General features: G+C 34.8%; 1 protein-coding gene across 1 annotated transcript in view; it reads right to left on the bottom strand.

Annotated features, from left to right (window-relative positions):
- Nucleotides 1-25,168, bottom strand: part of USH2A (usherin) — a 373,252-nt gene that overhangs the window by 174,556 nt on the left and 173,528 nt on the right. The window contains exons 32-36 of the mRNA XM_031504249.2: nt 15,403-15,562; nt 14,745-14,916; nt 10,455-10,602; nt 3,917-4,068; nt 80-242 (exon numbers count right to left, since the gene is read on the bottom strand). Coding sequence (XP_031360109.2) covers nt 80-242; nt 3,917-4,068; nt 10,455-10,602; nt 14,745-14,916; nt 15,403-15,562 — 795 coding nt within the window. The remainder of the gene's footprint in view (nt 1-79; nt 243-3,916; nt 4,069-10,454; nt 10,603-14,744; nt 14,917-15,402; nt 15,563-25,168) is intronic.

Genomic DNA, 25,168 nt, shown 5'->3' with positions numbered 1-25,168 from the left:
CAGTGCTAAAGGATTTTTTTAAAAAATTAAATGGAATATCATTGCTATCATTAGATTTATTATGAAGGGAAAATTATACCTTGATCAGCATAGAACAGACCAGTGACAAGGACTGTGTACATCAGTTTTCCATTAGGTCTATTTGGGGCAAGCCATTTTAATTGAACTTCTTTGGACCCATCAACAGTAGTAAATACAGCAACCATTCCCTCAGGGGCAGCTTCCATGGTCCGAGCTTCTACCTGTAAATTCAACAGGAGATGGAATTTAGTACCATGGTCACAGAGGAGGAATGAGAGATGCAAAGTTTAAGAAAAGGTATTTCTTAATTAAGAAAAAGTAACTAACACTGTCATCATCCTAATTTTTAAGTGTGTTGTCCTTTCATCTGTATTTGTTTGAAGCTGTCCAGCTATTAATAGAGACTACTGTAAGGAACAGGAAACAAATACTGAAAAAGAATGGAAGATTATTTTTTTTGTAAACCTCATGTGGATGTACAATCTCAGTGTAAGGAAAGGAAACAGCTGTAGAAGACACGTAACTTTCTGCATTTAAAAAGCAACTGCAAGGAACATGCATTTAAACACTGTAGTAAATTATTACACATATTTGACAGAAAAAAAATCCTTTCTGGAATATTGGCAGCTCCCTAAATTAACTTCCACATTCACCTAATAAAATTAAGTTGCAATAAAAAGTAAATCTTTAAGAGAAAATAAATTATAAAAGAGCTGGATAATGTACTGAATATGAAAGACTCACAACAGAAGTAAATAAATACATATTCAATATTCAATATATTTAGTATTGAAATTTCATAACTTCTAGTAAACATTCAGTGTTATAGAACAAAATAATTTGTTATGTTATGTTACGTTATGTTACGTTACGTTATGTTATGTTATTTATGGCGACAATTTTGTTTCTCCTACATTATTTATTTGGTGTTTTCTAAGGTATAAGATGGTTTCACACCTCTGTAAGTGCCTCTCAGCTGCAGGTTCTTGGGAGTGCTAATAAATGCTATTTTTAATCTGCCACACCTGCTCTGTCATCTAAATAACCAAACATATTTTCTCTGTCCTTGAAACATGAATGTTGTACTTTTCAGATGTAAAGATTGAACAGCTTATTGTTTACAAATACCATGTGCATCAATACCTCCTTATGTGCTTCTCTATTTATACACTTTCTTATATTTAAAGTAAGTGATAAGTTGCAGTAAAGTCAACAGACTAAAGTACATCCTTAAAGATAAACAAGTACTTCATAGATTTATTGGATCACTGCCACATTGATTATTTGGGTTTTTAGTCAAAAACATCCTTATGTAAGGATTTGACTAAACTGTGCTTTCTAAACAAAGTAATTTCCAGTAAAGTGCTCCTAAATGCAGGTGCTCCAATCAAAAACCTCATGAATGTGAAGAAATTAATAACAATTAAGTTTTTCTACTGAAGAAGATTCAAAAAACTTTAAATAATATAAATTTGTAGCAACCTGTATCATGTCTTAAACTGTTGCAACAGCTGAATTACGTCTTCAGCTTTTTCTTTACAATGTGCTATATAAACATATGGCACAGAAAACCTTTTTCATACTCATTTTGCTAAATATTACTTTATATACCACCCTGTGGTATTTTCAACATATTTACTAATAACTTAATAAACAAAGTCTCTGTTATCACATAACAGAGATAACCAAATCATAGGATAGGTACAATAATACTGGGAAAAGTACTAGCATACATATTACTAAAACCCTGAAACTCAAATTAATAGCAGTGGTTTGAGATGAGAAATATTCAGTGTTGGAAATTTCCATTTATTTATAAGACATTTACAGGAGCTAACATATTTCAAAACTTGCACAATTTTGGTTTTCTTGAATTTTTTTGAAGAATCTATTAGAGGTTACACTTACCCTCAATAAACCAATTTTTTTCCCTCTTTAGGGACATAACAACCAAACAATTAGAATAGAGGAAAGCAGTATCTTGGGTGTAATAGGAAGAGATTAAAATACAGCTTTTCTTAATTTACTTAACAAATTGCATCTCACTTAAAAATAAATCAAAGTCACAGAAAAAAATTTCAAACAAAAACTATCTAAGCTGAACAAAAATAAGTTTTTGAAATAGAATATCAGCTAATGCTCTCATAATTAATTAAGATCTTCAGAGCCACCTTCAGGAATATAAGGTGGACAAATTCCATATTTAGGAGAATGTCACATGATGTTCCTTGATCGATTAGGGCACATTAAGCACAAAATCGACAACAAAAATAGCTGGAAGCGTATCAGTTTACTGCTAGGAAATGTTTCCCATACTATTTAAAGCAGAGGCAAAACATTAGGTTTCTCTCTCTTTCTTTTTTCATTAAGTGTTGGATTTAGTCCATAATTGATATGAAAATCTTTTTTTAAAAATGAAATGAAGATCCAGTACTTTAACTTCCTGGCAGCACTTAGGTGAGCCTAAATCAAAATGCACTTCAATGCCTGTGATTAGAGATGGATCACTGGCTCTGGAAAACTGTGTGCTGATCATGGGATGTAGATGAGTATCAGCTACAACAACCCCTTAGAATTGTTCCAAAAGTCAAGTCAAACAACATCAAAAAAGACTACTAAAAATATTTTTTGAACTGTAACCACTGGTGCTCTCTTCAGTCCTTTTGATGCCTATTTGATAGGACAGTAGTACTGAAAACTTACATATTTCATCTGTATGCAAAGTTTGGTAATGAGTTGTCTTAAGCATCACTACCAACACAATGGATTAGGTTATTACACACCAAGTAACTTAAAACAAGGTTTGCTTCTGGGGCATATGTGAAGTTGTAAAAAATGTACAAGGAGAACTGGCAAAAAGCCATTCAGGCTTTTAAGAGTAAATATTCTTCAAAGTAGAGAAAGCTATAAAATGTTTAATGGTTACAAAGTCTAGTTGTCTTCTGCACAGAGAAAACATTACCAGCATTTGAATGAAAACAATCTTGGAAATAATACTGGAAATGTGACTAACAAATTACATCATAAAAATAAAATCTGGAAGTTCTTTCCTGATGATAAAAAAACAGAAAGAAAAAAACCTCCCAAATCTCTTTTTTCTTCCTTTTTTTTTTTACCAAATTTAGAAGTCTAAAAATAAAGCTGAATTAAACAAAAAGTTAAATCCCAGAATAAACACAGGCCTCTTTCTCAGTTATACTTGAAAATAAACCCAAGCACAGTAGATTGGATTCTAGTTATTCATCAGCTACAGTACTATGAAGTCATACTAGATTTATCAGTTCAGCTATATGTCTAAAAACCTTTTAAAAAATAAAAAAGCCTCAGGAGGTCTGTTTTTCACAAATTTGTCAAATATAATATTCCTGTATTCTCAAATCTTGAAAAAATGGGGTGTTACACAAGACTGCTAAAATCTGTCCAGTATAATATTTAGATCACATACTTGCATTCAAAAGATTTATGAATTATCATATTTTCCTTGCTCCTGTTGCCACTTCTGGCTTCTGCAATTCTCAAATTAATTTTAGTCCTTTCAGTCCAGCAGCTAGAAATTTGCTCATTACTGGAACAGTAACTCTTTCCTTATATACATCCTTGTAAATCTGGTTAAAGCACACCTGCACCTTTCAAACATATTAACTCCATTTAATTTCAATAATGTGTGATTCAGCCTCTGTTTTTTTCTTCCTTCACTGTATCTATGTTCTGCTTTGGAATGATGCCTAACAATGACCTATTGAATCTTTAGCAGCTCTTAAACAGGATTTTTTTTTAAATGTCACATTTTGCCAGATGGGTTAGTACTGCCCAGAGTGAATCATCACCATTTACTCTGATATTCACTGTCATCTGACATTTATTTCATTCCCAGAATGTAAATTAAGGTACTCACCAGTGGACCTAAAGCACAACCTTTTGCAGTACATGCCTGGACTCTGAAGGAATGCAGACTCCAAGGAGCAAGCCCATAAGCATAACAACTTAGCTGTGATGAATTTTGCAGCAGAACACCATCCATGTACAATCCATAGCTAGTAATAATACCTATAAAACAATAGTGGGAGCAGTCAGTAACCAAAAAGCTACAGAATTTAGAATGAAAGTAATGCTACAGACACCAAGGCAGTAATAGTAGTATTTCAAACTGTTTACAATTGAGCAGATACTGTTTAGCATGACTGGGCAGGTAAAACTCAAAAGAAACACACTCTCCCATCTTTAACTGTTGAAAACCTCACAAGTGGAGTGCATCTCTTTAAACAATTACAATATTCCAAGCATTACCCCTTAACAAACTTGTTTCTGAGTGGCAGCCAACATCACCTTGGAATGAGGGAAACTGAGGCAATTTTGCTTCACAGTCTACTCTGCATATGGCTTTTCAAACAACACAAAAAACCATCTCACATCTTAACAGGTTCAGACTTAGAAACAAAATCTCCACAATAATTGAAATGCAGAAAGACAACTCAGAGCAGTTCTGTAACTACAATAAATCAGTAACAAGTAATTTTGTCACACAAAACACTTTTTTCATATTCACTCTTTATGACAATTACTTCAGATTTTTGGCACTTTGCCAACAAATTACATACTTCATTAATTTGGGGTAGGAGTGGGGTGGTTGCAAAATTTTATCCACTTTTCTTAATGAAATCACAGAAGAGTAATTATTACTGTTTCCTTCTCAATATGCTGTAGAAAAATTCCTGAAATTAACTACTCCTTGCCTATTAAATCGACATAAAGAAAACTTATTTGGAAACTCAAATATATTTATCAAGATTTTTAGACAGAGGAAAGAATGGTCCTTCTTGTATAACTGGTTAATACTAACTAAAATATCAAGCGATTGCTTATTGCATTTATAAAGAATTCTAAAACTTTGTTCTTCCAAAGGTACATGGTAGGATAACAAAACCTGTGCAGTGCTTTGAATTTAATGAACTAAAGACTTAGTTTCACAGATTTGCTTAGACTCTGGAAACTGAGCTTGCAAAGAAGTACTTTTTCTCAGGTCTATTTTGCCATCTTTCTCACTTCTGAATAATCGCCTTTTTTAAAAGTTTTTTCAATTAGAAATCTTGAGCAAATAAATGCAAAGTTATAGGATTCATTTGAAGTGATTTTACTTCAGAGGATGCTTTCTAATACTTCCATTATAAAAGACAAATTGTAAAACTATAAAAATTGTAAACTTTTGTAAAACTATAGCTCAGTTCACCATTCTTTTCCTTAAAAATTAATTTTTGAAACTACATTGAGGAAGATTTGATGTGAAATTGAAAAAAATAGTCTTCCAAAAAATGGCAAACTGCTTCATAAATAAAAGTGTACATATAACTGTTTCAGCTGAGCTTTGAAAAGTTCTACTTCAAAAGATTTATATGCTTAAGAGCTGAGTATGGTGAAGTGATTCACACTCCTCAATTCTTTTCTCTTCCAGAAAAGTGAGAGGCTAAACTCAACTCAGACAGCAGAGATGTGTGTAGGAGGAGGTCCTGGAAAATCTCACACTGTCAATCTTAGCACATTTGACAGGCTTCCTAAAGCAAAAATCCCTTGTCGTTCTGTGTCTTGTTGCTTGTGAAGTAATAACACAAATGGTTGATATTTCTCCCCCATTAAATAAACAAATTTTATATATATGAGTATATACTTTAAAATATTTTACCTCAGAGGAAAAATGTGAATGCTGGTATTAAGGATGTGTTTTACAGGGAAAAAATGCCATACACTGAGATAACTCTAACTCTAACTCTAGCATTAACCCTTCTAAAGTATCATAGAATAGAATCACAACATTTCCTGTGCTGGAAGGGACCAACAAGGATCACCAAAGTTCAGCACCTGCTGGCCCTGCACAGGACACCCCCAAAAGTCATACTGTGTGCCTGAGAGCATTGTCCAAACACTTCCTGAACCCTGTCAGGCTGATGCTGTGACCACTTTCTCTAGGGAGCCTGTTCCAGTGCCCAAACACCCTCTGGGCAAGGAATCTTTTTCTGGTATCCAACCTAAATCTCCCGAGACACCTTTCTGCCATTCCCTTGGGTCCTGTCACTGGTCACCAGAGAGCCCAAATCAGTGCCTAATAAATAATTACTAATTTAATTTGATACTTATGGTAACAGCATTAATCATAATGAGGTCACTTGGTTTTTAGGGAGTTCCTAAAGCCTGTGCAGCATCCCCACTGGAGAAGCAGCTTGCTGCTCAACTCTGTAAGTTTTTGTTAGTTCTCCAAGAGAACAATCGTCCCTAAAAATCTGATGCTTTACTCTTGATTTTACTTCTGCCTTTGCATTGTAGGACACTGACAGAGAAAACTACAGCATGAAAACAAAGAAAAAAAGTATATTTCAGAGGAAAAGGGCTAATAGTCCATTTTTGAGATATAAAGCTATTTTTCTACATTATGTAATAACTATTTTTACCAGGGATAAGTAACTCTGCCTCCCTATTTCACCAGTATAGGCGTCCAAAACATACAGAGAAAAAGCTCAAAGTCATCCCAAAGTTAACAAACTTCTTGAGACTTGCTAGATATTGTTTAAGTTTACCGGGCATAAAATATTTAAGACTTTAGGACACTTTTGTGATTTACAAGGCTTCCCGAGCAACATGTGGTCACTATGAAAAGATGCAGTTTCTTCATAATTATGAAGTCTAGACAGCTAGGTCAAATCTTGATTTCACTGAAGACAAAAATCTCTATTGTCTATAGTACAATTATGTTTCACCTTTTAAAAGAAATGCAAGAATGCAAATTAAACTTAAACTGAAGAAATCTAGAAAGTCTTCTCCTTCCTTCTTTCCCCTCTCTGGGTGAGGCCATATAATGTGTCAATGATATTCAAGACACTAAAGAGATTTTGAATCCAAAGTACTACAAGCACTTTACTCTTAAGGTGCAATCTACAGGTCAAATCTTAAGCAAACATACTTTTACCTACATCAATTTCACTGACTACAAACACCAGTCATCTCTCATAAGCACAAGGATTTGCAAGAGCAAGTACTGGCTTAGTTCACAGAATAATTTTTAAGATCAGGTTTTACTATACCTAATATTTTCCATTAAAATATGACATGGCCTTGTAAGATACAGTCCTGATTTAGACTTGGTTTTATCTATGACAGGAACACAAAGTGAAGTTTTTGAGAATTGACCAGCTGTGGAAAATTTTCAAGGACTTTAAAAGAGCAGATCTCAAACTATATGGCAAAATTATAATGGATGTGCTCTGAAGAAGAGATGATTGTTTATTAAGGCCACTAGAATAATGAAAGGTCAAAGCAGAATATCTGATGACACATGATTTCACAAGCCTCTCCATACATTTCCCTCATCTAAATGGTCAATATTGCTTATACTACCTACTATCTACATACATATGTGACAAGTATGTGTAGAGTGGCAGGATCTGGGCCATGTCTGGGCCATGTCCAGGCCATGTACTATCAACCATTTTATTGCTGGATTGAAAATAAGACAAAATAAAATGTTGATATTTCAAATATATTCAACATGCCATCTTCCAAAATCTTTTTTCTACTTGGTATAGAAATGATATTTCTGAATAAACTTTCAACAAAGAATTAGGTGTATAATCTCCCATTTTTCTATGAAATATTTTTCCCTCTAAATAATGTAAATAAGCCTTAAATTCAATAAAAAACTGTAGTTCAATATCTACATGTGGACAACACAAGCCTGTTCCTGTACCCCAAAGCTTGTTTCCCCTCATTGTGCCATCTTTATGAAGAAGCCATGTAGCCTTTAATCCTGTTTGCCACCTCTGACCTCCAGGGTAGCATTTTAATTCTCCTTAACTTTTTGCTAATTCAAGGCAAGCAGCTGGACCCCATACATATCACCAGAGCATGGCAAAGTCTGTGCTGCCCAAACCCCAGCCAGCCCACACACCCATTGGAAGCTGATAAGCCTCCTCAGCCCATGGAAACAAGCAGTAGCATCTGTCAAGCAGTAGCAAATGAAAGCAGGCAGGAGAGAAAGGAATGGCCCCAGAGATCTAATAAGGAGATGACAATCTATGATATGCAAATCTTTGCAATTCTGAGGTTTCCACCTGAAACAAAGCCAAGCTGAGTATTTTTGAAAAGCACCGCTTACACTTAGCACCCCGAAACACACCAAGTTTGAACCATTTCAGTTCAAAGCAGGAAACCGTTTCTATGCTTTTGGGAAGAAAAATACAGAAAAAACAAGGAAGCAATAGTAGAATGCTGAAGAAATAAAGTTTTAGGGAAAGTACCTAAATACCTTCTGCTGGTCTTTCTCAAAATATCTTCTTCTCAACTAGAAGACTTTTCAGCCTCTTAGAGAGTTTTAAAACGCTGACAGAGTCACTATAAATGATACAGCCACAAGGCAGCCCAAAAGATGTGTTGAGAATGAGCAAAACTAAGTCACTGAACAATGTGAACCTTCCTGATTAAGCACTCAGTCAAAACTTTTAGAGCTTATTTGCTGGTGGGGTTTTTTTTAATTCTTTTCAGGAAAATGGGCAAAGGATGGAAATAGAAAATTGGAGAATGAGAAAAGATGTTATTAGATAAATCACAGAATCATTTAGGTTGGAAAGGATCTTGAAGATCATTGAATCCAACTGTTAACACAGCACTGGTAAATCCACCAGTAAACCATGTCCCTAAGTGCTATATCTTTGCATATTCTAAATACCTTCAGGGACGGTGACTTAACTGCTTCCCTAGGCAGCCTGTTCCAATGCTTGGGAGCCCTTTCCATAAAGAAATTTTTCCTTATACACAATCTGGACCTCTGTGGCACAACTTGAAGCTGTTTCCTTCTTGTCCTATTGCTTCTTACTTGGGAGAAGAGACTGACCCCCACCTGGCTACACCCTCCTTTCAGGCAGTTGCAGAGAGGGATAAGATCTCCCTGAGCCTCCTTTTCTCCAGGTTAAACACCCCCAGCTCCCTCAGCTGCTTCTCATCAGTCTTGTGCTTCAGCATCCTCCCCAGCCCCACTGCCCTTCTCTGGACTCAGTCTAGCACCTAAATCTTTTTAGCATCTTTTTTCTGAGTGAGAGGACCTAATCTACAACATAAATTTAGTCATGCATCCCAGCTTTTAGTTGTTCTAAAGGAAGCTTGTGGAAATTTATTTCTTATACTCTAGGTCTTTATTGTGTGCTGTTGATATGCATGTATAAATATGTATATGGACATATATATTTATATTTATTTCATTAGTTAAACCACTCTCTAAACAGTTTGGATTTTTTTCCACAATGCAAGAATAACAGGATCAGGTCCTGAAACTATTAGCTATTAAAAATGCCTATTTCAGGGAAAATTATTCAGACTTTACCACTAAGCCACACACATAACTGTGCTCACCATTTTCTCCCCTCCCATCCCTTTCCCTTTCTCCTGCCTCCCTGCCTTTGCCACACGTGCTGATGAGATTCTAGAAAAAGGGTTAGAAAGTTTCTAAGGGGCTAGGAAGCAAAATCTTCTACAATGACTTCCATACAAAGAACCATAAATTATCAAATACATTATTTAACAGGTGACATATTCTTATTTCTTTCTAAATTTAAGGTAAGACCTTACAGAATACAATCACTACTTTTGGGGAATAATTTAAAATGTCTTTAGTGAAGTTGAACAAGTAGGATGTGCTTTATCACAACTGAAAGTGGGAAAAAATCTTGCAGAAAAAAATGAAATTCATGAGAAACCACTGGGAGAAATAATTCTATATATTGAAATAATATCATGAGCCAATAAAGAAAAATATTTTTGATACTTCAAATTTACTGATTCCTACATAGCATCACTGATTTTACTATCATGTATGTAGCAGTGATTTAAACTGCAACATGCATGATAGTAAAATCAGAGTGAATTCCAAAGTAAATGATACCGTGCAACCCCACTAGAAAAGTAACATTTGTTTAAAAGTTTTACATATGGATGTTTCAAAATGGAAAACATTTTCGAACAAAAGAAAGTATATTGTTTAACTTTCACAGGCATAGAAATGTACAATTATATGATGAGTATGCAGAACACAAATTTAATTACTATTACATATCAATTAATGTAAAATAAATTAATTTTTTATTGAAGGGTGAAATTAACATCCTAGACCGATATTCTCTAAGAATGCCTATTCCTCAGCTCAGTTGTCCTGGAAAACATCGAACAATGAGATGCAGTACACAAGAACTATCAAAAGGGAGCACTTTTGAGCCACTGAAACTGCAGGATGGGCTGAAAACCACAATCTCCCAGCTGCAGACAATGATACTATCTCAGGTATTTTATGTGCTAAAATGATCATTAAAAATTAAGCACCACATATAAGCTGCCATTTAGAATATTAATTTACCTTTACTAATCATCTTTTTAACTTGAGGCTAAAAGAGTTCACTTACCGTTCGGATACTCGGGCTTAGTCCACGAGATGTTAAAGGAGTCAGGTGAATATGACTGGGCTTTTGGAGCAGGAACCCCTTCTGGTGTACTCTCATCTGTTACAGCTGTGCTGGCTTCGCTTGTAGAACACCCACCTCCAGTGCAAGCCTTAAAATATTAATCAGAACAAATAAACACCTTTCAATGTAGTGCCAATAATTTTAGCAATTAGGTTTCTTGCCTAAGTTTCGTTCTTCTTCCACATCTAAACTTAGTAAGCCTGTGATTTTCAGGTAAAACACTTTTCTTAGCAAAGATTTGTTTACCTCTTAAATAACAAGAGGATGTATAATAACTCATGATACTCAGTTTTTAGGCATATTATATCTAAAACATTCTTCTGTACTTCACAACAGCACCTGCAGCATGTGCAATTAGAACAGTGAAAAACCACCCTACTATAAACCAGTGTGTATTAGTTGTTATTATTACACGTTTATGGAAAATAAAGTAAAATAATTTTTATTTCAGTTGCCAGAGCACAAAATGTTAACCACGCAATTTTTATATTTTATTTGGGATATGAAATAATACAATGTGCAGGCAAAAGTGCATATCACTACATATAAAAGGCTTTTTAAAGTTTTACATGCACACAGCTATGATCTGTGTGATGTTTTGCCAATTATTTTCACTAATGCTGATGACAAGACTACACACGTTAAAAAACACACAAATATATATATATATATATATATATATATATATATATAGGTACTGCATTGAAACATTTTTGTGTTAGGTTATTGTTTATTTTTAGGGTTTTATTTAATAATAAAATTAATCAAAACCTGAATTCAACAAATTTGGACATACACTTACATAAAACTTATTGGATTATCCATGTTTTAATTAGTCCTCCATGTACTAAAGTGGACAAGTGGATCATCAGCACACAAAGAACCTTGCTCTCCAGATTTCCAGGAATAAAATGTTTCTCTCAATCTATTATATTTCATCTGAAAGGATTAGCTTCAGTTTCCCATTTCCTATTGTTTTTCAAATCACAGAGTAGTCAAATAAATTCCCTATGCCCTCCAAAACTGTATACTGACCCCAAGGGTAAAAATAAGTATTGTTTGTAAATGAGAGGTTCTTTCATACATAAAGATTGTTTTGATATAACTGGATATTACATTCCCAATACAACTAAGGAATGGCTCCATGTTCAATCTGAACTACCAAGTAAAGACAAAAGAATGCAAACTCATATTTGGGGAACATCCAAAAAATGGCTTTTACTCAAACATGATAATGTTTATAAAAAAAAAAAAAACAAAAATAGTTTCAGTTTAGATGAATGCTCAGGTAACCATTAGCATTTTGTTAAGAAAAATACTGAAGAAAATTAACCTTCCAGGAGAAGGAAAATAATCTTTGAATGATTCCACTTCCAATGGCTTCATGAAGAAGCTGAAAAGTGCAGTTCTGGAAGGCCTCTTTCTCATTTATTCCTTACTGACTTGCTAATTAATTTCCACCAGGCCTACTTCAGCACTGGAGAGAATTTCATTTAAGGGCTTGGTAACAGCAGCCTTTCCATTCATTTATTCTTGAATTTCACACAGCTCAATATTTCTATCTCTGAAATTTGCTGGGACATGATGTTTCTGGTTCTTCTAATGAAAATCAGAAAAACAGAGCTCATGTGCATTTTAGGTAGGGAGATTTTAGATTGGTGTATCCAAATTGACTGGACATCTGGCTATCACATCCAGTGATGCTCAAAGCCATGAAAACCTCCATCCAGATTGAGTTCCCATTTTGTCACTCTGAGAAACGGATTTCAGGTGAAATTTGCAAAAATACCAAAGGAACTGGACAGCCAAAGGACAGATGCAAACCATATCAGATGACACCACATAGCAGCACTCCACCCAGGACCTGAGCCAGCTTACCCACACTGCAGCGTTCTGAGGAGATATTGACTTAACACTTCAATCACAAAAGTACTTCAGTCATAAAAGTAAGAGTGACACCCTCGCTACTAAAGGCAACCTTTCAGCTTTCCCTTTGCTTTCAGACTGGCCTGGCTCACACGTACCCAGCTTAGAACACAAACAGAACAAAAACAAGTTCCTTTGCACTAATCCATGGAGACATGACCCTATGTCTTCTTGCCAGGCTTTAGGAAAGAAGCATTACATTTGCATACAAAACCTGTTGTACTCATTTATGAATAAAATTGCTGCATATTAAATGGCAATAATCAATTCTGAAAATTGGTATCAGCATGCAAAAATAAATATTTTCTAACTCTCCTCAATGTAGTAACATTAACCTTTCATACAAAAAAAGGCAACAGCCTGTGATGTGCTGAAAGTTCTGCTTGTGAGGCTCCTGATTCCTGTGTTCAAGCTGCAATTTTTGATAACTCAACATAGAAGCCAAAACCAACTTTTGAGTGGATAGAAACCAAAGTTAATAGTAACTGTGAAACAAGGAAAAGAAAAAAGTTCTAGCTGATAGAAGTATTTTATTCTGACAAAAAAATAAAAGGAAGAATTTAGTTACATCTTGCACTGTTGATGGTTGGTTGGGTTATTTTTATTCTAAAGTCTTACAGAAATTCAGTTAAATTATATATGAAACACTAAATATTTAATCTTTTTTCCAGGTGTGTATGCTTGATTTGAATTTTTTGTGGATTTGTTTTTGTTGGATTTTTTTATGTTTGGAGTTTTTTCCTTTCATAAAGCATACAAGTAACATTTAACCATGTTTAATTTTCATTACTTTTAAACCTGTAATAGTAAATTCCTCTGAAACCCGTCAAAGTAGTTTGATATATGATGGACCCAAATGTTTTAAGAAAGCTATCACACTTCAAAGATATAGAGCTTTTCATGCACTTCTATTATTTTCAAAGCTGCAAGGACATTTAGATCTTCTAACTCACCTATCACAGACCTCTGCATTTTATCCAGGTAAATCTGGTTACATTTGTCATTGGAAGAAATTATCTTTTCCCACTTTCTGATTAAATTCAAATATTAAGGGGGATAAAAAAAATTACAAAGAAATGAGAAATAAAATATAAAGAACAAAAGGTTCCTAAAAATTTATTTGATAATTTCTAGGAAACCGGCGCATGCTGATGAAGCAAAACCAATATCACACAACACCTCCTCCTGTATCCCAAGGCAAAGCCCCCAAAAGAAGAAGTCCCAGGTGCTCTCCTGATTGTAGCTGTTAATTCTTCCCTGATGCTCTCTCCTTGTGCCCCCATGCACAGAAGCTGGGCAGGAGCAGAGGAGAGCTGTGGCAGAGTAAAGGAGAGCAAAAATTCTTTTGTAAAGAATAAATAAAAAATCATGGCATAAAATGCTTGTTGAGGTAGTGTCTTAGTTTTGGACATGGTGCTATTATATATGCTAAGCAATTTACTATGCTGAAATATCTAGGCACAAATGAATTAATTTCAACATGAATCTAAGCTTTAATTAGACTGAATACCCTTGTTTTTTTCAGGTTCAAGTCAGATCCTTATCATTACCTGAAGGTAGATTATTTTGTGTGGTATAATATTTAGAACATTCAAGAGCATGTTAAGAAAAAATGAATGCATATCCAGTCTACATAAATGTAAATTTATTCATAATCAAGAGCAGAATATTTTTCTATGGCATTTATCAAAGCAAATATCCTTATATAGGTATTGTTATAAAATGAACAGTGTGCTTAAAACAAGGGACAATCCCCTCCTTTTATTCACAGATTTTATGGTTTGTTAGTGAATTGAAGCTGTTATATTTCATCACAAAATAAAACCAATGATAAAAAATGCAATGAAAACACTAATGTCTTTTAAAATATTTTGAATACACAAAGTGCTACTTTACACTGAATGACTCTTCTTTGCTATTTTTTTCTACATACAGATTTTAAGATGAAAGAACAAATTGCTATGGTACAAAATACAAAAGGTTGACACTAAATATATTCAATGTTTTCTTGTAAGTTGTGTCCAATGAAACATTTTAAAAGCATTTAATATATTTCTGCTCAAATTATTATTAGTTATCCAACTTATTTTTGAAGACAACCTGTATTTAAATTACAAACACATTATTGTGAGTCTGTTTTGAAACAAAAAAAACCTACTTTTGTTCAGGATGACTCACTCACCTTAGCTTCAAAAAGAAAAGGTTAAATAAAGTGGACACAAGAGCCATTAAATATTAAGATCCTAACAAAGTATGAATCATTTTCACCATTTTACACCTCTACTACACATCTTTAAAACTTACAGCTAGTTTTATGAGGTATTCAGTACCCGGAAAAAGCTGCGGAATAGTAAAATCCAGAAAAAGTTCTGTGCTGTTATAGATTACATTCCACTTTGTAAAATTCTGCTCATTGGTGGCCATATAAATTATATAGCGATCTAGGATTCCATTTATTTCTACTGGTTCCTTCCATCTGCAAATAAAAGCAAAATATGATTAAGACCAGATGAAATAAAGATTCAGACCACGTTGAAAAATGTAAGGCTTTGTTTAGAGGACTTCATGGGGTTTATTTTGAGAATTTGAAAACCCAGTTGTGCAATCATAAAAATAAATCTAAGCCATACGTCTAATGCAGTATTTGTACTCAGTAGATAAATGATTACACACAAAGCAGGGGCTACAAAAGGGGCATATCACCAGAACATTTCCTGCACTGAAGTTTGCAGAGGCTATGCCCATATGTAGGTTATACTGATTGCGTAAAGACAAAATGGAAATTAAGTTGGCAAGTGATAATCAGAAGGTTCACAGAACCACTAAACTAATCACTTCTATGCATTTAATCATAATAAATTTAATTTTATGTCACAAACCCTTCCCCTGATTGAACTCACTGGAATTCTTGAATAAACTGATGCACTATTGTGTTGTCAGGAAAGAAGAAATTTTTACTTACTGTACATATATTGTTCTAGAATCCAAAACTGTCAGGACTGGGGCATCTACGTGAGATGGTGGCAGCTGTGCTGTAAACAAGGTGACCTGGGAACTGTTTGTACAGCCAGCAAGTGTGCATGCAGTGAGCAGGAAGTGGTGTGGTGTGAAAACTGCCAAATCTAGGGTAAAAAGAGAATAAGAATTTACTTGGTGTATTCATTTTAACTTGTTTTTCTGTAGCTTTCAGAGACTAGTGAGTTTAGAAAATCAAGAGGAAAGGGGACCTGTGTCTCTTAAATGTTTCAGGTTTGCCCCAGAGGAATGAATAGGTACTGCTTCTTTAGTAGCAGACAACTGTGAATTTTGACTACCCATAGATCTGTGGGGTGTGCTTTGGCTGAGATAACACCACTCTACTCCATTTACACCAGAATGTACACCAACCAACAAAAAAAAAAAAAAATTAGATTTTCAGGTGCTACATACTACATCAGTTTGCTACATTGGTAAATGAACACCTTTGAGGTTATTAATCAAATAAAATTAAATTAAATGGAAAAACAAGTACACGTCATTAACACAACCGGATTTTATATATATTTTTAAATGTTCTGTATGAAACATGAATGTCAAGCATTGATACATTCAACAATTCATTCCATGAAGATTTCCCTACAAGCATGAACACAAAGGAAACTCATTGTTGCCACCACTCATACTGATGCATTCTCTCTTTGCCTGTTTGTCTTCAGCTGTACAAACACCAAACACTAGAAAAATATATTTCAGTAAAGACAACCCATCTAATGCTATAGCAAAACAACTTTTCAATGGTCATTAATTTTGAAGTTTCAATTACTGCAGAAAATGGTGAATAAAATGTATCATTTTTTCTGAATAAATATCCTAAAAGATCATCTATTCTTCCCTAAAATAATAAAGGAATTTCTGATAGAAAAATTTTAGCATGAAAGTAATGCAGACATAATTTTCTATTCTTTTCCTTTCTCTTTTTTCATTAAAGTACAAATCACAGACTAACAAGCAAACCTTTTAAGAAGGAATTTACAGTTGAGGTTTTGGCAACAGCGTAAGGTATACAGGTAAAATGTTTGTTCAATAGACACACATTTTCAGTATGCCATAAAAGTTCTGTTGTTTTGTAAGACATAAAAAATAGTAGTGTTTTCAGAGCCCAACAGTATTAAACTGTATTTTTTTACAAAATATTTTTGAGCACAAATTTAGAAATTCCTGTTGGATAAAAAAGACATCACCAAAGCAGAAATGTTGTACACCCAACTTCTCTCTCATTGGTCTTCCCCTCATGTAACACCTCCAGTCCCTGCAGGAATGAAATTTCTTCTGATTTGCTCCACTCTGTGTGAGGAAGGAATGAACTTGTGCATTTTTATTGAAAATACTTTACCACTCATAGTTATTGTTCTATGGAGCACATGGCAAAGCGTGAGTTAAAAAAAAAATGCCGCAGCTAAAAAAAAAAAATCATCAAGTGAATGCCTGTAACAGTGACATGTTTAATCAACATAATGGGACTGATTCTACCAGGGTTAAGCAGTGCTTAAGTCAGTGAGAGAGGGAAAGCACACTCTAGAGCAGGTGCTCAGGCTGGCTCAGCATGCAGGGAAACTCCATGTACTGCACTGGCTGCATTGCCTTCATGATTCTACACCTTCCTGGGTCCCTTATTCCCTGAAGCTGCCATAAGAGAAGCTGGAAGATGGAGCTGAATGTCAGTGACACAAGTATTACATATTCCATGTTGTGGGCGGGCAAGCAAGTGACCAGAAGGATTTTACTTTCAGCAATACTAAAATGAATAGATTAAAGCAATTCATGGAACCTGTGTAATTCATAACCTCCTAGATTATGTATTCTTTTCTCAAAGTTGAAAGTATCTGGTAGGGTTTCACCAAAAAGAGTGACTATAACCCAGGGGAAGAGAAAAGAAAAAGTTTATTTCTCCATTTGTTTATGGTGGATCACTCTTATCCTTGTCAGTGCAGGGTTTGATGCAGACTGTAGTTGATGAGACTACTGGCAGGCATACATTTGTGGAAATACCTTGCGTAATTTGAAGAGGGAAGAATTCTTTCAAGGATTAAGAGAATAGAAGATGGGAAAATGTTTTATTTTCCTCCCTGAAAAAAGCAATTGCCTAGAGGTTACTTTGTGTGTCTCAGTACCAAGAATGGAAAAAGCAAGAAGAAAATACAAGAAAACATGTAAAGTTAAAAAAAAAAACCAACAGCAAGGAATGGAAACAGCACATATGAGCAAAGGGACCATTTGAGATCAGATGATAAACATAGTGAAAGGAGAGGAAAGGATAGGAGAGTTTAAAAATAGCTGCAATATAAAATATGTTTAAAAAGCAGCATGTCACCAGAATCTAAGAAAATCTTTATTCCTCATCTTGATTTACCAACACCAAAGTATTTTGACTACTAAATAGAAAGTTTCAATTGAATTGCAAAGATTTAGTTGGGATAAAGGCTAAAAAGAAAAATTTTGTTTGTGTAAGCAGGAGAAGAAAACAAAGAAATTCAAGGCTTAGCTACGTCATTCAAAGTAGGAGCTTTGCCACCATTAAAATCTATCCACAGACTTCAAAGTTTGGATGAGCCAGCAAATACAGCGTAGGCAGTATTTCTAAGAGGTTAGAAGCAGAAACTAACAAACTGAACAATAAAACATACGACATTATATTACATCACAATCAATACAATTATTCATCAGAGCCTAATTTGGAAGATATTTTCCTATTTCACGTTCAAAGTGTTTCATAATGGATCACTGGTTTCAAACAGCTACGGATACAAACGTGGATTTGAAAGAGGGAGGAGGTTTTTAAAAGTACAAAGCCACTGTTTGTCAAGGTCCTCTAGCAATAATGCCTTGCTTTTCCATTTGCTTGATTGCATGATTTGCATAAGATCAAATGTAGGCAACTGTGGACATGAAAAACAGATCACTCTCAAACACATTAGAAACAGATCCACAAGCATTATGTGGAAATGTGTTACAAGAAAATGCACCCCCCAGTGCATGGAAAACTCAGTGACTAATGTCAAACAAAGTATAATTTACAATATAGGGTAAGAATTGTATGTTTTTTTATGATTTATTTTGTGTTGTTGCTGGATGAATTTCATTAATCTCAATTTACAACACAAACACAGTAAGGACACAATTACTACTTTTAAACCTACTGCAAAACTTGATTTTTTTTTTTTCTTAAAAATTTGCTTTATCAAGTAATATTTCAATCTGTTCCACAATTCCAGTTCCTTGAGTTAATTTAAGGATCAAATGTTTCTTAGTTCAATATTCCAATAACTACTCACTGAAAATACTTATTTCCTACTAATAAAAAGCTAAGCCTAGAAATCATAGAACTTCACTGATGAAAAAAACCCTAAATTCGGGATTTGGTCTTGTTCTCATTTCTAGACTCAGAAGAACAAAAAGCAAAAAAGACAAAGATCATTTTTTGAGGGTACAGGATTCCCTCAGTCATCTTAATAAAACAGAGGGTAGACAGAAAAATAATTTTGCATTTTTCATGCTAAAAACAGAACAAAGGAAGAAAACTAAAATAAAATCACACATATCTGTTTTAAATCCATTATCTAGTTTCCCAAAGAAAAAAGTGGAGCAGAGGGAGAGGAAAGATCAACCTGCCTTTTCGTCTCTTTGACCTCAGAGGCAACACAAACAAACTAAATAATTTTCTAACTCACGCATCAGCAAGAGAATTGTGAACTGTAGTGACTATCGTTAAAACTGATATTTGCATACCACTATAATTATTAGATATGTGGGGTAGTTGGAACTTCCTACACTAACCAACCATAGTGGTTGGTATCCCTCCAGTTTCTAATGACCACCTGCATAAGTCCTGAGAGCACAATCAATGCATGAGACAGAAGGAATAAAGAATGACCCCGTTTGCATGGTCAATAAGAACACTCACTTGCTTTGATCAAATTTAATGGGTAGTCATTGAAAGATAATATGCTACAGTACAGTGCCACGTTTAGCATGGAATTTGAGAGATGTTACTAAAAAAAGGTACAAAAACATAATTAGTACAGTCAAAAAAAAATTAAAAAAAACCAACAAAACAACGAAAATTAAAGATTCAACAAAACATAAGCTTTCCCATTTAGTTGTCAGAATACATCCCAGTTCAAAAGCAACACAGTAGTAATAGCTGCAATAGTTTATTTTCTCTGTAACTATCTTAACACTCTTATTATATTCAGATTTATTGCAAGAGAGCCACACGCCCTTCCTGTTCCTCTCTTCCTCCCTATCCCCACTCTCCCTGGTTTCAGGCAGCTACTGTAAGGACCAGAAATGGCAATGTCCTGTCTTGGTGAGCACTCATGGGACTTGGGCAAGGAACCTCACACAGTTTCTCAGGAAAATAATGGAGACAACAGTTATCCCATTGCTATATTCAAAGAAAAATGATACAACAACATGGTAGCAAGGGATTGTTAGCAGCACAACAATAAAAACCTGCTGAGAATGTTTGAAAATGAAAAACTTCCAAAGAATTCCAATCATCACTTAGTTTATGTAGGTACACTACATGAACATTTCAGCTCATTACTCACCTCCTTACTCTGTTCTCTCATCTTCTTTCTCACAATCTGTTATATTAACTCATAGTAACTTAGCATTTAATTAGAAGATAAACTCCTTGGGACCATAATTCTTCACCACCAAATAAAACCATGTCCCCTTCTGATTTCTGTACACCACCAAAAAATCCCAAACATCTAATTCAGATGCTAAGTGTCAAGATCGCATTATCAGGCTTGCTTCATCAGACATCACTAGCACTTCTCTGCCTTCCACCATTTCCTGAAAGCAAGCAACAACTCATATTCAACTTCTAGTACAGTATATTCTGCTCTCTTTGTTTATAGAGCACCAATCACTTAATTATATTGACTCTCAAAGAGCCATCACTAATGTAAACTTTCTCTGGAAGGATATTATACTAATGCTGCATCATTTCATAGATCTGCAAACCCCACACCACACTCATCGCTTCCTTGAAAATATTTAAGAAAAAACCATGTGTCACAAATGACACCCCTTAGGTACTTCAGGCAACTCAATCAAGACAAAGTGTTCATGTACCTAATTGTGTAAATTAGCAATGTATGGCCTTCCACATGTGCAACTGGCCCTTTAATTTAAGAAAACATCTATCTTCCAAGATAGCAGCAAATTCTAACATATTAATTAATAACTAAGAATGCTTACATGATTCAGTAATGTTGCAGAGTGACAAATTTTAAATAATTTTGTGAAGCCATTATAAACAAATGCAAGTAATAAAAAGCACCAAATAAACCCAGGACCACAAGTAACTTTTCAGGAAGCACCATAAGCTATTGTTCTTCTCTAAGAACAACAGCAAAGACTTTGACATAATGGACAAAATAACTTGGCTTTAAGTTGGCCAACAAATGCTGATGTGTTTTAGAAACTATTTATTCAGCAGTAAATATCTCTGGTTTTCCAAATTACTTATAAAGGAAAAAATTCTTTACTGGGAGTGTAGACACTGGAACTGGTTGTCCAGAGAAGTTGTGGATACCCCAATCCTGAAGTGCTCAAAATCCAGGCTGGACAGAGCTGTTAGCAACTTGGTCTAGTGAAAGGTGACCCTGTCCACAGCAGGTCCCTTCCAATCCACCATATTCTATGAAGTCTTCATTCCTTTTGAGACTTAAGCACTTCAAAAGAATTCAGGGAACTTCCAGGTCCCATCTTGGGAAATAAAGAACATAGCACAAAACCATTTAACATATTCCCTATATGTTATGCATGAAAACATAAGTTATGTGTTGGATTGTGCAAAAGAGTTATATTCAAGAAGAAAAGCCCTTTGGCACAAATGTGAAACAAAAGGATCTTTTTTCATCATTTCCGTTTGCAAAGATTTCAAGAAATTACTAACAATTTTACATGCTGGAAAATAGTTCTACTTTTGGAAAAGGGACAGCTCCAAAGCACATTAAGGCATTTAAAGATAATTATGTTTTAACAGCAAAGATCATCTAGTTTATTTGCCTTCACATTTAGTAACAGTGTCTCTTGGCTATGCTCTTACACCCTTAATTGTTGCACAATCAAACTTTCTGCCATTTATTGTCCCAAAGTCTTGTACTTCTTTGAGACAAAACACATTCCTCAAAAGTTAGGCTTCATCCTGGCCAATTCAAAAGGCCATATAAACACCCATTCCTGATTAATGGGTTTCATTATCTCTTTTTATTTTAGTAAAACAATTTTAGTTTTAACCTTCTTTAGATAGGTACGCATTTTTTATTTACACTTTATTCTTGTGCCTATTATTCATATCTCATTGTAAAAGCTGGAGAGCAAGGATTCCAGTCTTATTTTAAAGCCACATCCCTGAGATAGCTACTACGGGAACATTTTCCAGGCTGTTCTTATTCCCCAGTTAGAACACACTCAATTGAAATCCCAAATGTGCTCAGCTTAAGAAAACTCAAATCATGGGGACTGCCTCACACCACATGGTTTAGAAAAAAACAGAAGGGACACATTAGAGAAGAACATTTAAAGTGCTTCAGACTTTAGCTCTTCCACCTAAATTCCTTCCTCTAAAGACACGTCATGTCACTGACCACAGAAGAATCACAGTGCTCCTTGGAATCCTCCTTCCCATAACAACCCTGATAAGTTTCCCTCTGACCCAGCAGCATTAGTCACAATCAGAAAAATATGGAGGCATTTTGGAAGGTTTTTCAACAGCTTCTCTTGCTGCCAAAATGACACAGAGCCAGTCAGTCAGTGCAAACATTCATTATCAAATGAACCTACTGAACTTCCAAGTTACTTCTTTGCTGACTAGAATTAAAACCATTCACTGTCTCCCTAGTTTACTTCAATGATAAAAGCTGGACAAATAAAGTGAGTTTGAAGGTCAGAGGGGGAGAAATCAAAAAGAAGATGAAGCTTACCAGGCACATGAAGAGAAGTAATTGTGGTCAATAACACTATCTTAGTTTGATGTCCCTCTTCTTCATTTATTTACACACCATATGGAATGAAGATTTTAAGATTTAAATGAAAATTTCCATCCACAAATGCTTCCAATCCATTCACTCTATTTCTTACTCCAGCTTAAATAGAGATGAGTTGCTAGTATAAATCTTAAGAACCATAATGTGTCAGTCAATATTTAGCCCAAAAAGTGAAAAAGGAAAAAAGCGTGATTTAACCATTTTACCTCTGTATTACTTCAGCTTTATATTCACAGCTGGAAAATACATTTGCAGTAGGCAAATACACTGCAAATTTGAAACTCAGATACCTGTGTCTATAAAAATGGAACTACTCTGGATTCACATTAGTATGACCCAGAACCCTTTGGCTCACCAGCAGAAGTACATCCTGTATTCCCAAGTAATTCCAATCTTGCTGCAGAGGGAGAAACAAAATTCAAACATACCTAACATTGGGTGCTGAGGCAATTGTATGAAGTGCCAGGCTGTCACTTTTACAACCCACAGAAGAGCACATGCCAACGTGCCGCTGTGGCAAGTAAGATGTGGTTATATATTAATATATAGCAAGCAACAGCAACTATTACTACTCATTTTATATAAATCAATAGTGTAGCCTCATCTGGAGCAGCATATATTACAGAGTGCAGGAATAAATTCTGTCTGGAAAACAGGAGTGAGAGAATGGAGACTTACAAACACTTTCTTAGGAAGAGCGGGTACGAGAAACAACCTCAGAGAAGGAAACAAAGACACACCATAGAGGGGTATAGGATAGTGCTACATAGAAAAGCAATTAGGATGCTCTGTTCCCTTGAATTCCCTTTCATTAAAGGAAGGGGGGTGGGGGGAAGAAGGGAGGGAGGGAAAAAGGACTTGCAATAAATTGAGAAAGTGGAATTTTCAGAGACACTCAACCCACCTAAAATCATAGCACATCTACTACTGCTGACAAGATGATTCAAGGTTACCTTTGTAAATCAAACTTGAGGAGAGAAACATTAAGTATCAATATAATATTTTTTAAATTATTTATGTAAGCATCACTATAATTTGCAAATCTGTACAACATTCCTTCAAGATTTCTATACTCCTCTTTGTATCTGAGTCAACTTAGAACTATTTAACACTGTATTTAATTTTATATAAGTTTATTTTCTGCCAAGCAAAGAATAAGAGGGATAAAATAAAATAAATTAATTTCCAAAACAAATATTTTGATAAAATGTAGATAATTTTATTCTTATCTTTTTCTAACTATAATTTACTCTTAATAGTAAATTATAAAATACCATTTTAATGCCAAAAATTTCTTAATCACAAAAAAGACAATTCATTAAACAAGCAGAAGCTTGAGAAAGCACACTCAACACTACAAATTGGAATGTAAACAATAAAACTACAAGGGCTCTTTGAACTGCCATCAACTACAGGTTGATTAAGGTAATGTTTTATAGGTTGCAAGTTTTATTTAGCAATATCTGCATTTTACACCCATGATGAGTAACTTTTTTCATCATTTTTTATAGACCCATGCATGTGAGATGATTAGAGAACAATTCTCACCATCCAGGAAAGCCATCATGTGATTTAAGAGTTTCTGTAGAAGAGATAGTATCACCTTCCCAGGACCAGAACAGCTCTGTATTCCTGAATTATAGTCAGAGGGTAAAGGAGTTTGCCAAAACATTTACTGGAGTGCTGGAACAAGGATAGTGGGAAGATTCAGCTTCTGAGCACTGCTCCTAAACAAGACAATTTATAGCAAGTTAAATCTGTTGCAAGACTACAAAAGCTGAGCTAGTTTTTCCACTGACCACAAAATAAGCAGCACAGTAAAATACACAGTATTTCTATCAGCTCTTCTCTCTCCTTAGTAGAACAAGCAGCCCAAGCTGCAGAGTCATTAATATGGTCAACATTTGGCTGGGCAAAATTATTTGGATTCATTTTTTTTGTTTTGGTTTGGTTTTAGGTTGTTTGGTTTCATTTAATTTCATATTTACTTTCAAAACAAACACACAAACAAAGGGAAAAGAAAGAAAAGCCTGAAGTTTTTTTCAGCTTGACATGTTGCACTACCCAGTTATGGCATGCAGTGTCAGTAATGCCATCAGATAACGTAACTGCCACAATCTGATGTGATGCATTAAACTGGGATTACCAGAATAAATCATGTTTGTGGGTGCACAGATCACAGGTGGTGCAGTCAGCTGCTCTGTATTATGGCATATCTATAGGATGTGCAGATTAGAATATAATGCCCAGAAGCTTGTTCTCGTTTGTGAAGTGCTTTGCAACCATAAGTCAATAGTAAGGAGCCACAAAACACTTATAATGGCATAAACCATCATCAGGGAAAAATACAAATCGATCAGTGCCAGCAATATAAAAGGAAGAGCTTGCATCTGTCCCCAGTCTCATAAATTCAGTGGTTGTTGCAGGCTTTTCCTCTGTCCCACATGTACTTTATTAACAACAGCAACTATCATAAATAATAATAATGCAGAGTAGTTTATTTCAAGATGAATGCTCTTCTTATTATCTGTTGATCCTATACCTTATTTCTTACATCGCGTTTGTGTTCCTCCTGTAAATGGGAGGGGAGAGCTAGCTAAATTTATTGCTTGAAGTCCATGCCTTTTAACTGGCAACAGGGTGTTATGTCCAGAAAGTTGTCTATGTAGGCTCCTTGAAATATCTGCA

The sequence above is a fragment of the Lonchura striata genome, chromosome 3 (assembly GCF_046129695.1).
Source record: "Lonchura striata isolate bLonStr1 chromosome 3, bLonStr1.mat, whole genome shotgun sequence".
NCBI classification, from domain to species: Eukaryota; Metazoa; Chordata; class Aves; order Passeriformes; family Estrildidae; genus Lonchura; species Lonchura striata.
Note: the sequence above shows the minus strand (reverse complement) of the source record. Positions and strands in the feature narration are given on the sequence as shown.